The 14,843-nt window shown below is 46.3% G+C and overlaps 1 protein-coding gene across 2 annotated transcripts in view; it reads left to right on the top strand.

Moving 5' to 3' along the window:
* ACCS (1-aminocyclopropane-1-carboxylate synthase homolog (inactive)) overlaps window positions 1-14,843 on the top strand; it is a 1,238,632-nt gene that overhangs the window by 119,866 nt on the left and 1,103,923 nt on the right. For both annotated transcript variants that reach the window (XM_069623318.1, XM_069623319.1), the window contains exon 3: window positions 6,160-6,788. In XM_069623318.1, coding sequence (XP_069479419.1) covers window positions 6,160-6,788 — 629 coding nt within the window. The remainder of the gene's footprint in view (window positions 1-6,159; window positions 6,789-14,843) is intronic.

Below are 14,843 nucleotides of genomic sequence, written 5' to 3'. Positions count from 1 at the left end.
ATGTGGACATTCCAATGGATGAATGAGTTGTGTTAAGAGTGAATTCTACAGATTTTAACAATGGGGCACAAGCATGTTAAAAATTAAGTGTAGGTCTCGTTTTTATGCACCTGCTTGCTTTCTGGTTGCCTATTTTTCTCTTGATGACATGTTGTGAAGGCATTTAGACTAATTCTGAGAACACTTTTTGTACTCCCCCAAAAAGCAGATGAACATTGGGGCTCCCTAGATGCTATACAGTCTGTCAGATCATGTAAATAAGACATCTGTCGGAAATGGGTAACGCTGGTAGTGGAATTTGGCATATTTGATAATGCATTAAGAATAACCCATCTTCGTAAACTTGTCTACTTTCACCCAAATGACAATTGTATGTCTTTATTTGATTTTATTTAAAGACGTTATTAATGTTTGTAAAATTAATAGACGGCAAAGGCAGATTACTTTCTCAAATACCAGTAACCACACCACAAGGTCAAGTAATCCATCAGAAATTAGTAAATGTATAATTAACATTTAAGCTAAACATGAACTCAGCTAATCGGTGCCCATGCACAAATCTTCAGATCTTGTAGGAATTTTCACTTCAATAAAAATAGCATTTTCTTTTCAGATGGGACAAATCAATGATGAAATCAGGCCTCAAAATGTGCACTTGCCACTAGCCGTTGATGGTGTCTATTGACTCTTAGTGAGTAAGAAATGGGCATGCAGAGAACTCTGGTGTTTATTGAAATTTTATACCTGGCCCATAGATCGCTACTTGAAATGTTTACCCCTGATGAATTGGCAATGATTACTCTAGGAACATGTTTTTCGAGTGCAATTCTGGCTTCTTGCACATATGGTACAATATTGTACATGGTATGAACTGTTTGATGCTGTAGCTGGCAACCCAAAATAACTAAGCTGTTCCAGTGTTGGTTTTGTGTGCCGTTTCAATTTTTTTGCCGAAGGAATTAGTGTAATGGAGTCATCGTGGAACTCTATGCGGTAACCTCTACTCATGTGGCCAGGGGACGTCAGCCACTAAATGATCCTGACCCTGGGGGCGGCAATATGACTCTGTCAGTTGAGACATGGAAGCCCCTGTTTTTCCTTGAGAATAACCTTCTGTGTCTGAGACCCTCATGGCTTATTGCCATGTTTCCACCCCCTTCCTATGAAGAGGGAAACCCCTCTAGTTGAATCTGTGAAACACCCTTGTCAATCTGATGGAATTGCCTTTATTCATTTCAATTTCACGTATCAATCTATCAGAGGACTGACCATTAAGATTGTTTGGAAATGCTCATCCAAGCTCCATGAGTCAAACGTTTACAATGGACTTCTGTTCCCAGAATTTACAAAATACTGAGATGAGGAAGAGGAAGGATCAAGCAATGTGGAGAAAGGGAAACTGTGAACCTAGTGAGCGTTCTAGTGTTTCCCAGCACACACCTGTGCCTGGGAAATGTAAGCAGCTCTGACAGAAAATGAATGGCAGCTGCTGTTGCGACTGGCTAGAGAGATTTACACCTCTCTTTTGGGCGTTCGCAGATGAAAGGGAGGAGCAGTTCACGTACCGAAGCCAGCAGGACCGCAGGCGTTTTGGGAAAAAGCCATGGAGGACCGTGAGCGAGGGCATGAAGACCATGCGAGAGAGGAACAGGAAACCTTCCTCGAGCGACCGCGAGAGAAGAAATCAACGCCTGCAAAAGCTGGTGAATCTTCCTGAGAGGAACAGGGGCACCAAGACGTATCGGCGTACGCGCTGAGAGCGTATAACTGACAGTTACCTGCCGGAAAGTGATGGACATAGTAAAAGGGAATTTGAATTGCAAACAAACCATTTGCTTATGTGTGGTTGTGCACAGTGTCAATACAAAGCAGGCAGAAGAAAGATGATATATATCGGGAAGATACATTATTAAACCAAATATACAGACAGGTTTGAGAGCGAGTGAAAAACCCATATGAGTAGAAGCACAAGTGCTGGCAGGCGAGTACACCAGGCAAACCTCCAGTGTGTAATGCGGAAGTCCTGACAGGGAAGTATATTGGGCAATTGAAGAAGATTAAAAAAAGACAGAGTGTGGTATGCAAGTGTTGCATTTGGCCAAGAGAGCCCCATAGAACTATTCTTGAAAGGAAACCAAAGTTGTGAAACAGTTAATGTACAAGTTTTGTATTCAGCCAAGAGGAGCCCAAAGACTGTGAAATCAAAGGACTATTGGGCGAGTGTTGTATTTGGCCAGAAGAGGCCCCAAAGAACTATGGTGTATGGAAATCTCAAGGAGTAAAGACAAATCCAGGGGAAGGGAACTGCCCTCTGGAATGAAGAACTTTATCCTTGAGGAAACCTTTGTTTAAATCGTGTATTCTTCCTTTTTGAACACCAATCAAGGTTAAAGGCATATCCCTCCTTTTCACCTTGGAGTTATGTTTGTAGTGCGAGGACAGAATCGAACGTTAAACATTGGGCAGTTTTACTTTTGACATCTTGACAAGGACACAGCCTTAGTTTTTGTTTAGGTAGGGAAATCCTCTTGGAGCAGGGTCAGAGAGGCCTTTTCCCAACCACCTTTTTTAAAATAAAAGTATTTAACCCAAAAACATGTCAAACTTGTGTACTGCTCTCATTTCTGATTCCTCACATTAGATTTCAGATGGTGTATTTTTTATTATTAATGCTTGGCCTTATGAAAGTGTATGAACTCCAGATATGAAGCAATTTGATCAGAAGACTGATAAAGCCGGCACAGCAGCAATTTCTTTCAACTTGTCGCTGCATTATGGCAGCTGATTTTTATTTTGTCTGTTTTTGTTTCTGGCTGAGTGGGAGTTGGATATTAAGTGAAAAACGAACAAATGAATGACATTCTGCATGTAATTAGGCACATTGCAGAGGTGAGATTTGTTACGTTTTTGGAATCGGTAAGAGCATGCATTGAATTACTGTTTATTTATTGCTTTCAATAACTAGGACTTAACCTTTGTGGCTTTTAGAGGTCCCTGGCATAGATAGTAAAAGGTGTCTAGCCATGATTACTTTCCTTCAACAATATGCAAGTGGATCCATGCATCCCTCTACGTATTTTGATCTGGCAGTTTAACACTGGTGGGAAACAGAATGGATCTTTAAGGAGACAGTAAGCAGTGCGTCAATTAAGCCCTTCATGTAGGTTGCGGTTACAGAAAAGGTTGAGTACTTAAAAAGATGGGAGCCTTGATCTCAGACCTTATGGAGGCCTTTTCAAATTTAGTGCTCCCAGGCCTTGTGTTTTGTTCTCCAGACTTGAAAAACAGAAGGGATGAGAATTCTACCTGTCGTATTACATAACTGCTTATTTCCTTTTCTGTTATCTCAGAAATTACATTTAAGACACCAAAGTATTTTGACTTCCAAAAAAATGGACTGGCGTCTGAGATTTTAGGCATGACTTATTTTCTCCACTGAAAATTGTTTTTTTTTTCATTCATGGCCTAGCCCCAGCCCCCACTACCAGGCTCAGAACATTGCAGTCTACTCACCTACCCAAGCTCTCCATTTGCAAATTCTCAGCAACCACCCTTTCCCATGAATAAACACCACACCGTGCCGTCCATCTGCTCCTTTTCTTTATTGGCCCCTCATTGCATGCATACTCTACCTTGGAAATGAAAACAGTTCAATCGGTGAAAGTATTTATGATCAGACTTCTGTACTATCGGCTAGCCAGTGAAGTGGGGTTCCTCTTCTGCTCCCTTCCGGTCCTCCCTCCAAATTTCTCTTCCCACCTTCGCCCCAGATTAAACAGTATATATGCATCTATGTTAACTCTGATGCATTGCCTGAATGTACCGTGTATGTCACGAATGGAATGTAAAGTGTAGTTATTTATGTCAGTAGATTACATAATGTCCGCTTTTAATGTTTCAATGCCTGACCCACATAATTTAGCTCACCACTGCATACATATACCATGGAAATACGCCCTAAAAGGTGATTGGCAACACTGTCTGTTTGCTCGCTGTATGGCACTTCTGATCGAAATTCCAGCCTTGTCAACTAATAAATACAAATACAATAAATACAATTGTCATGCATGTCTGCACTTAGGTGGATGCCTTCAAGTGAACTTTGTGATCCCTATTTGTGGTCACACTCAATGAATTAAAGACATTTAAGCTGGCCATCTGCCAGCTTAATCTTCACACTGAATCTGTTGGTTGTCTCCATGACCATACATCCGGCTTTCGAGCAGCCAGAAGTACAGAAACTGCTCTCCTGAAAATCTGTGAAGACCTGCTCTCTAACCTAGATTCTAATCTCCCATCCGTCCTTATCTTACTCTATCCCTCTTCTGCCTTTGACACGGTCACCCATGCCATCCTGCTCATTCGTCTCTGTGATTACCTGGGTATCACCGATCAGCCCCTGGCCTAGCTGACCTTGTACCTCTCTGATTGACCCTCCCAGGTCCAACCTGGGTCCTTACTTTCCTATATCTCACTCTCTACCAGTGGTGTTCCCCAGGGGTCTACCCGCTCTACCTGGCTGTTCAACCAATACCTGGCACCTCTCGCCCACTGCATTGCCACTCTCTGTTCCAACTTTCTGTGCAATGCAGATGACACTCAGCTCGTTTTCAGGCTCCCCTCTGCCACCTCTTCTCCTTATCTCATCTCTGACTGTCTGCTATCCAAGAGTGGTGTGCTGCCAGCGATCTCTGCCTTAATTCCAGTAAGTCAGAGATTGTCCTCTTCGGCACACCTGCACCCTGCATTCTTGTCACTCTCAGGCTAGCCTCCCTCGGCCCTCTTCCTGGTCCCACCTGTGAGACTTAGAAGCTCGGGGTCATCTTCGACTCCACACTCTCATTTTCTCCTCACATCTCTGATGTCTCAGAAGTCAAACTACCACCTCCTCAGAGGTATTCTTCATTTCCTCTCCTTCCCCCAGAAGCTCACTGTCTCTAGAGCTCTGTTTATTTCTAGGCTGGACTACTGCAAAAGCCTCTTTCTAAATCTGCCTGGGTCTACTCTTCGCCCTCTACGACGCATCCAGAACAGGACTCCAAGACTTTTCCTTGGCCTCAAGCCCAGTGAGCGTATCTCTCCAGCACTGAAATCTCTGCATTGGCTCCCAGTGGCTGCAAGGATTGAGTTCAAGACCCTCCTCATTGTCCACAAGACTTGGGGCCTGGGTTATCAATACCTCCAACTCTCTTTTTGTAAATACCTTCCTACTCGAACTCTTCGCTCCTCCACCTCCAACTCCCTCAGGTTCAGTCGCTTCTCCAAGCAACGTGTTGTTGGTAGATCTCTCTTTACAGCTGGGGCCTCCCCCTGGAACAGGCTCTCTTCCTCTCTGAAACTCGAGGAGAACCATCTCCGGTTCCGGAAGCACCTCAAGACCTTCCTCTTTACTTCTGCCTTCTCTCTTCCTCTCCCCTGATGATTTCCTGTCTGATACTGCACTGGTGACCTGGCTACCATCTGATTCCGGGCCCAGGTCCCTACTTGCCCAGTCGCACACCTTCACTGCTTCCCGGCAACCCTTGCACGTGGGTCTGTATCTGTAACCCTACACTCCCCCTACCTGCACTTTTGGACACCTGCTGTCTGCACTTAACCTTGCACCTGCCACCTGCTGGCCGCACTTCTTGTTATTATTTTGATCCCATGTACAGCACTGCCCCCTTCCCTTTCCCCTGGCACCTTTCTCCTCCCCTGCACTTGAGCAATCCAATGTCACTTGGCCTATTAAGATCATTGTCTCTGTCCTCCCTCTGTTCCCCCCTTCCTTGCCTCATCGCACCTTGAAACACTTGATTATAGGCGTGTTACAAATGCCATATCATATAATTTCAGTTGACAACTGTTGCAAGGCTAGGTTAAGATTACAGAGCTCTTTTATTTGAGTGCAGTCCATTTACTGTGTCCCCTCATTCCCCTTACAAAGACGGAATGAAAAGCATCCATTGTTGTTGTAGTTGATGTGTTTTCATAATGATGCATGAACCACTCCTACAAAAAAGTGCAAGATCCACTAAAGCACATTTGATTTCTGCTTCTGATAGCTCTATATATATGCATTTATGTGTTGACTGTTGAAACAGTTGGCAAACTATATGCAGTGCTAGTTTGGTAATTCTTGAAGGATGTTTTTTACTTATGGTCTTCTTTCATTTTTAGGCTTCAGTGAGCCCAATTTGGCCTCATCTGCTGGACTCCAGGGAACAGTCCCCCGACCTGGCTTTGCCACTTTTCACCATCTGCGGAAGAAAAGGAAGGGGCTGCGATCCAAAGATCCCCTGAATGAGCTGCTTCTAAAGACACTGCGCTCACAGATGGCGATGGAAGAGGGTCTTCTGCAGCTAGAAGAGCGGCGCCTGCAACGGGATATTGAGATGGAGGAGCGGCGCATGCAGCTAGAACAGCGCCGCTTTGAGCAGGACCGAGAACATGAGTTCCGCATGTTCAATGTCTTTGCACAGATGCTCACTATCCTGAAGCGGGGCAGTGGCCCCAGCACGGCCCCGGCCACTCCCCCTGCAGGCCAAAGTCTGGTGCAGCTTTTCTCCGATATCGCCAGTTCTGGACTCGGGGGAATTGTTTCTCGGGAAGCCAAAGCGACTATGCCATCTATGACTGCCACAACCAGCACATATGATGACCTTACCAGCCTTTACAATGGTAGCCAGTACCAGAACAGCCCCTTCCTGTCGACTAGAGGGAACATACTTACCGGTTTCCGTGGGTCATCGGAGGAAGGCTACCGCGTATACCACGAAGACAAGTACGACGAGGATCATAATCTAAATGTGAGTGTACCTGACAGTTTCTTCATCCAAGTTGATTTCTAGATATAAATGCAGAGAAAGTATGCTGGTTCAGCAGAAAGGGACACGGTTTTGAAAGGTAAACCCAAGCAAGAATTGCCTGCTCTGCTTACGTAGGTTTTGGAGCTACTCCTTAGTCTTTCCCTGACTGCCTCCTATTTAGAAAGATGTTCTACTAAAAGAGGATGCTTTGTTGCCTTATTCATGTGTCTTGTATTGTATTGTATTCGGTTATTTGTATAGCACTCTTTCCACATTTGTATGGCCTCAATGCACTTTGTGGTTGGAATGCCCTTGGTGATCGCAGTCAATGTGGTGGAGGTTCTAAGGGTTTAGTATAAGGGGTGCTTGAGTGCATTTTTGCCAGCATAGGACTTAGATGGCTGTATAGGCTCCACTATGCCGCCCAAGGTCAGGCACGTGGGTGGGCGCTGTTGGTGGTTTGGGATAGAGTGCTATTGTTGAAGATTCGATGTGGGCCCAGCTATACTGAATTTTCGAATTTTCTTTTCGTTGGTGTTCGCTGTATGCTAGTGGCAGAGGTGTTGAGGTATGTCGGGTGTTTCCGTGTGGATGTGCTGTAATTTAGGGGTATGTTGGTTATGAAAATGCTGTTTGGGTGAAAAGTACCCCCTAGACACCATCTTTTTAATGACTAGAAATGGAAAGGTGATGATGAAAAGGGGCTTGCGATCCGTATCATGTCTTATTACATTTTTAATTATGTTTTTGGAAGGATTTCCAGAAAATGACTGCATGTTGGTAACCATGGGCTATGTCCCTTTTATCACAATGCAATACATCATCACTACTGCTTTGCTTATCGTGACCCAATCTACATAGCCAGCCTCTGGTCTCCTTTCCTCATTATATAGTAAGTGTGAGATATGCTCATTTATGAGTTTGTCCAACAAGTGTATGCTCTCCAGACTGCATTGAAGTGGAGTTTAATGCAAAACGTTTATTTCTCCAGCATTGGATCTTTCATAGATTCACATGCTTGAATGTTCCCCGTCAGACTGGGAATATTTGGTTATTTTTTAAATAAAATGTTCAATAGGAACAAACAATGCAAATTGCTAATGAAACCTGAAGGGCACAGACTTGCGCAGTTCCTCCACCCCATTTTGTTCCTTTTTGTCACTAACCAATGAGGTGGCAGGGCTTATGCTCCACCCCCATCTTCAGATTTTTCTTAGTCTAGTGACTATTGAATCCTCCACAGCTTTACTGAGCTTTGTCTTTTCAAGTCTTTTTCAAATATTTCTTTCATTAACAGAGAGATTTTCCTCTGCTTTACAGAGGCTGTGTTTTGCAGTCCAGGAAATCTTTGTTTTCATCTTCAAATCATTCAGGGAAGAGTCGGCACTTGGCCCCTCATGGCCATGGTGGACTCTGGAAATGAAGGCCCTTTGAAGGTGAAAGCTTCACTCTTCAAGGGCTGCCTCCGATGCTCCAAAAAGATTGTCTTCATAAGAGGCCCTCACCAGAAAGGAGTGCATATATTGTCTATACCGTCATGACATTCTAGGATGTCACATTTGTCAGAGCTTCACACTGAAGAACCTACAATAGGACAGGCACAGCACAGGAGACTACTTCTTCATCAGGAGAGAAGTCTGTCAAGACAGCTCATGTCACTTCCCGCAGGATCCCTGAGACACATTCCTCCAAGAGAAGAGCTTGATCTGTGGAATAAAGGACAGCACCACCTGCAAAACTGAAGAAACGGGTGAAAAGAAGTTCAGGGCACCCTGTGAAGCGCCCATAAAATCAAAAACTCACATTTCTGAAGAAAGAAACACTGCTGCCGACAGTTAGTACCTCACGACCATTACCAAGGGACTGTCCCAGACCAATCCCGGAAACCCAAACGGTGTTCATCAACTGTCCATAACTACCACGGGGGGTCAGGGGGGTGATGGTCTTCATCCATGACTAGCTCCAGGGACCTCTCGTGCACAACTACAAGTGCGTCATCGATAGCCGGTAAATAGTCAATGGGAAAAACACTGTCTAACAGCTGTTTGTCCACGACTACCCCACTGTCCACGGGAAAAATAGTAGTATCCACCACTACCTTCCCGTCCACGGAACAGAATGATGAACACACGCTGTCTGTACCACAAATTTCAGTTTCTAAAATTAACCTGTCTCCCATCAAGGAAATGGTCGAGCTTCCTGACATTCTTCAAGAGGAATTCTCTGACCTGGAAGAAGACCGGCACAATCTGTACCCAAGGAGCATAGCCCCCTAGGAGAACAGTCACTCTTGGAAGACACTTCTAACCCTTTTCAACCCTCGTTAATGCAGTCCGTTAAAAATATCATTGATGTATTTCAAAGGAGGTAAAAGGCGCGCTTAGCTAACGCCACCACAGGTGATGGCAGCGATCCCCAGTCGCCACTCAGGAGGTGTCACTCAAGAGGCAGAAAAGCATCTCCCCACCTCGGAGACAAACAAGCTCCTCCCCACCATGGAGACAAAGAAGGGTCTCCCCACTACGGTCCATTACGGCGCCATCCCTACTATTGCTTACTGAGTGGCAGGACTGAGTTGATGATCCTGACAGGAATTTTTCACAGCCATGAATGCAATCCAACAAGCCGGATGAGGGGGAGATTCCACAGGACTCACCCCAACAGGATACTGATGAATGAGAGGATTACGTCATTGAGAAGCAAAAGAGGTGAGACTCCCCTGGAAGCTCTATACCACTGGATGACATCGCTTCAGTCTTCAAGTATCATGTGCAGAGAAGAAGTCGGTGCTGTATGAACATAGAGACAAGAGAACGGTTATGCCATACCCAATCTAGACACCATATGGTAAGCCGGGGAGAATATCCTAGCCAAGTCACTGTATACTCCTGCTACAATGACAAGGCTGAAGAAGAAATACAAGGCTCCAGAGGATGCACCACTGTGGTTGCGAGGGAACGCAAAACCTGATTCAGTCATCACTGTGGCCACCAGGAATAGCTCACAAGCCCGATTCACCACTAATGACCACTCCTGACACGGAGGCAGGATACGTGAAGCAGTAGGCAGGAAGTTATCTGCTTCTGTGTCGTAAATTAGAACATCGTATGCCCTCACTATGACAGCGAGATCTGAACCGGAATTGTGGCTCAAGATGTCAAAGTCATGGATCACCTACCAGCTGTCGTTTGGGACGGGGAATCAATATCTGACTACATGATGGACTCTGTGCAGCAGAGTCGGGGTTCAGGCAGATAGCTCACGGAGCTGTCCTTAGATCCCGATCATGGATGAAGGCTACCAACTTTAGGCCTGAGGTGCAAGCGCATATCCTTCACATGCCTTTCGATATCCAAGAATTGTTTGGCAAAAAAGGTTGACATCACCTGAAAGGAATCAAGACGGATATCGGATATGGATACAGCCAGGGCCATCAGTTTGCTGAGGGACAAGAACAAGGAACAGCTTACTTTTAGCTCCTTTCGTGGTGGATCAGGGAGGTTTTGATCTTAAACAGACCCTATTCCATACACAAGTCCAGCTCAGCTAATCAGTCATCCAATAAATACCAACAGTCCTCCTCGATATACATGACACAGAGGCAGGTGTTGCACAGGCCAGACAAGGTGCAAAGTCATCCAAGCAAAATTGACAGGAACTACCTTCCCCTCCCACATCACATCCCGGTAGGAGCGAGGATCAGCCATTACCTACATCAGTGGCAAAAGATCACATCAGACAAGTGGTTGTGACAAAATGAAACGAAGGACGCACCATTGAGTTCCTCACAAGCCTGCCGGCCTTGTGCCACATGGGCGCAACACACATCACATGGCCCAGCTCAAGCTGGAAGTGGACAAACTGCAACAAAACACCATTGTATAGGCCGCACCTTTCAGTCGACAGAGGGAAAGGTTTCTACTCCTGCTTTATTCTGTTAAAGAAAAAGAAAAGGCGGTGTCTTAGTACGTGAAGTACATAAAGTTCAAAATGACCACACTCCAGCAGGTCTTACCACGGCTTCAAAAAGGTGCGTTTCTGGTGAAAATTGACCTAGAATATGCATATTTTCACATACTGATACATTTCGATGTGGGCTCCTCTTCGGTCTAAGGTCGGCCCGAGGGTCTTCACCAAATGTCTTGCGCCGGTAGCAGCGCACCTAAGAAGAGTCGGAGAGGAAGTCTTTCCATACGTCGATGATTGGCTCATAAAAGCGAAATCAAAGGAACAGACAACCATAGCTGTCAATCAAGCAAAGGAAACCATCGCAAATCTAGGTTTTTTTGTATCAACAATGACAAATCAGTGGTCATGCTGGCACAAAACGCCCTCTTTCTAGGAACCGAACTGGATACCTACAAATCAGCTGGGTAGCCATCTGGTCCCACCGCCTTATTCCCTTCTCACCTCCCCCTCTTGGATATCCCCCTCTAACCCTCCTGCTTGACTGTCTGCAGAGGGATTCCCTTAAAATATGCTTGCCTTTCTCCCTCCGGGTTGTCGGAGGTATATAGCCTGGTGTAAACATCCTGGGAATACCCCTAAAATATCCTCATCTGTGGTCTCTAGACCCCCCAGCCCCCTCTTTGTTTTTCAGTTGAAATATTGCCCTGGCTCAGGCTCTCTTTCAATTGCTGCGCAAAGAGCCTATCGACTTTATTAGCCTTCACATAATAGTACTCGTACGGAGAAGCTCCAGCTGCACTTGAGCATGTTTCATCGCCCTTTGCAGCTTCCGCGACGGGCCTTTTGCCATCTCCACCTGTATGCCTCGTATTTTGCTCTCGAGTTAATTCTCCCTCAACCTCGTTTACCTATGCTGTTTCGCCTGCATGGCTATAAGATACCCACTCAGCATTGACTTCAAGGCGTGGCACACCATCTCTGGAGCTACATCTGGGGTCTCATTCTCAACAAAATTAACCAGGTTACTATCTGTAGTGACCATCTTACTCCTAGTCCATAGTCCCCTTTCCTCCATACTTATGGGACATCTCTCCGTCCTGTGTGACGGGACTGGAGCACTTTTGTAAAAAGCATCCAAAACATTTTGTTCAAAATTTGTCCTTCCTCTCTTTCTGTGCGGGGCCCGGCACGCACACTGCCGTAACCCCGCCCACCTTGGCTCCGCCCTGCGCATCGCCCATCAGTCCTTTTCTATTGCAGGTCAGAGACCTATTAGCAATAACAGAGGAACCTTATTAGAGGGGACAAGAGTGCCAACAGCAACCCCAAACGGTCTCTAAGGTGTATGTGTGAGAGCCCATTGCTATGTTAAGAAAAAGTGAGTGCCCACTAGGGTCCGGTCTGTCCCGGACCCGGGCTGCCAGTCTGTCGCTAATGGCGATGAGCAGCCCAGCAGTTCAATCTCCGGAGTTAGCTTGATACAGCACGACATCTGGTTTCACCCCCTTCCTATAGCGCTCTAATTTCTTCCTCTTGACGGGGCAGTTCATGCCCCTAACATTATGCGTCGGGACCTATTATGTTCATCATTCGGGTCCCCTGTCCCACAGCGCTTTCCCCCAAGCCAGCAATAACTAATTGTGACTCCCACCCACCCCCCCCCCTTTGTTTGGCAGAACAGTCCCCTCCCCCCTACCCAACCAACCCAACAAACCCCAGCAATAACACACCTACCCCCCATGCCTTTCCCCACATGCCTTTCCCCGCATTCCCTGCATGAGGGGGCCAAAGCCCTTAGGATTGCCCGGGCGAAGTGCCTGTCGCAATTGGCCCCCTAGAACACCCAGAGAAGAGTCCTGGGAGATACTAAACCCCACTCTAAGATTCCAACCAGCCTAACACTACACCGTTGAACGCCCTGGCCGCAAACCTGTTGCCTCAGTGTGCTTCCTTCGTAGTGAACTTTTGCTAAGCCTCCAACGGTGTGAAGGTGTCATCCTTCCCAGTCCTGTTTGCTATTCCTTCCACCTCCCACAATGGACCTGGGATCGCCAAGGCTCCCGATTACCCTATTGTTTTTCCATCATCCCTCCTCTTTGTCGATGTCGACGGCTTTCAGCCCCTCCTTTCCATCCCCAATGGTTTCCTGCTCATGTCCAGGCCCCCTCCTTCCTCCTCCTGTAAGTGTAAAATCTGCAAACCCTCGTCGCAAGTCGTGATTTGGTGTTGCCGATACTCCCATGTGAAGAGCAAACCGAATGGAAAGGTCCATTTATATCCGACTTGCTTTTGCACCAGAAATCGAACCACTGGACCCATTGCTCTCCTCTTCTGTAGTGTTAATTGTGCCAGATCTTGAAATCGCTGGATTTCCGAGCCATTGACGCTTGTCGAACCTGAGATTCTCGGTGCTATCAATATTGCCTCCTTCTCGGTGTAGGAAGTAATCACTGCTAACACATTCCGTGTGCGCGAGCCTCATTCTCCTCGCTGTGGGCCAACTCTATGTATCTGATCAATACGGACCATCTCTTCCTTTTCCTCAGGGAGCAGGTTTGCAAACAGGTGCTGCACCGTGTCCTTCAAGGATTTGTTATCAACTGACTCAGCCAGGTTCTTAATCAGTATGTTAGATCTCGGAGCGATTTTCCAAATCCTTAGACTAAAAGATTTTTTTAGATCCTTAACATCCATATATGAGGGCTATGAAACCTCAGATGATACATCTCCTTGTGGTCTCCAATTGGATACTCCAGAAGAGACCAGGGTTGGGGAACTACATGACACCCTACAATCAGCTAGTGGGGTATACACCTCCCCAGAACTAGATTCTGGGAAACCGGACCCAGCTGATCATGAAGATGGATAGTACAGAAGCTTAATGTCCAGGGTAGTAGAATTCCTGGGATGGAGTAGACCAGCTCCTGCTTTTGAACCAGACGACCTGACTGACAAATTGGACAAAGGTCCTCAATATGACCATATAATATCATTCCATGTGGCACTGCAAAAAAGGGTTGCAGCAAACTGGTAGGCTCCAGAGTAGAGCCCGGCAGCAAACAAAAATCTGACAAAGAAATACAGGCCATCCAGTAGCGACCCTGGCTACCTATGTAGACATTCAACTCTGGATAGCCTAGTAGTAAAAGCGGCTACATCTGCCTCCAAACAAGCTGCGTACCCAACCATTCCCCCCGATAGGGTGACAAACACATTGATTCTTGGGCAAAGAAAGTCTTTTGTGCAAGCAGCATGGCTTTAAAGTCTGCTAGTTCCACATGTGCCCTTGCAAAGTTTACATTCACCCTGTGGGACTGCATAGCAATGGCAGCTGATCACATCCCTGAGGGTGAGGAAAGAGCCGGTTTCATGAACCTTCTAAGGGATGGCAAGGAGGCCATGTGTGAGTCTCTGAAATCCGGTCTGAACACTGCTGACCGCGTCAGCAGGGCCATGGCGGCAAGCACTGTCATACGCAGATTTAAGTGGTTTAGGAAGTCAGGATTTGCACCTGATCTACAATCCAGACTCCTTAACATGCCGTTTGATGGCTCCCATTTATTTGGAAATAAGCCTGACAAAAGCCTTGAAAAGCTGCAGACCTCAAAGGCGGCAGCCAAATCCTTAAGTGCCGCAGTCAGGCAACCACAGCCTTTTCACCCCAGCCGATCATCTTGGAGGGGTAGAGAGGACGGGCTAGTCAAAGAGGACAGAGAACATTCCCTCATGGTGGACGAGGGAGAGGTGCAAACCCCGCACAAGCAGCAGGATCTTTACCATTAGCCGCCGTTTAGCCACCCCAAAACCACTCTGAGGTATTGACTCATGGCAAACCCGGTGGTAGACAGACTATCGCAACATCTGAAAGAATGGTGCTGTATTACTTCAGATGCATGGGCACTAGAAACAGTTGCCCACGTTTACTGCCTCACCTTTAAACAAAGACCTTGGGTTCATCCACCGGGAAACCATTCTCTGAATGTTCCAGATCCATTCCTGTTACAGGAAATGTTGAACCTGCTAGAGAAAGGTGCTAGAGAACCAGTACCTGTGATGGAGAGGAACAAAGGATGGTATTCTCTCTATTTCTTAATCCCCAAGAAGGAGAAAGGACTGAGACCTATCTTGGACTTGAGATACTTGAAC

Source organism: Ambystoma mexicanum, chromosome 11 (genome assembly GCF_040938575.1).
Source record: "Ambystoma mexicanum isolate Mex_15411 chromosome 11, UKY_AmexF1_1, whole genome shotgun sequence".
NCBI lineage: Eukaryota > Metazoa > Chordata > Amphibia > Caudata > Ambystomatidae > Ambystoma > Ambystoma mexicanum.
This window is presented reverse-complemented; position numbering and strand designations above follow the sequence as displayed.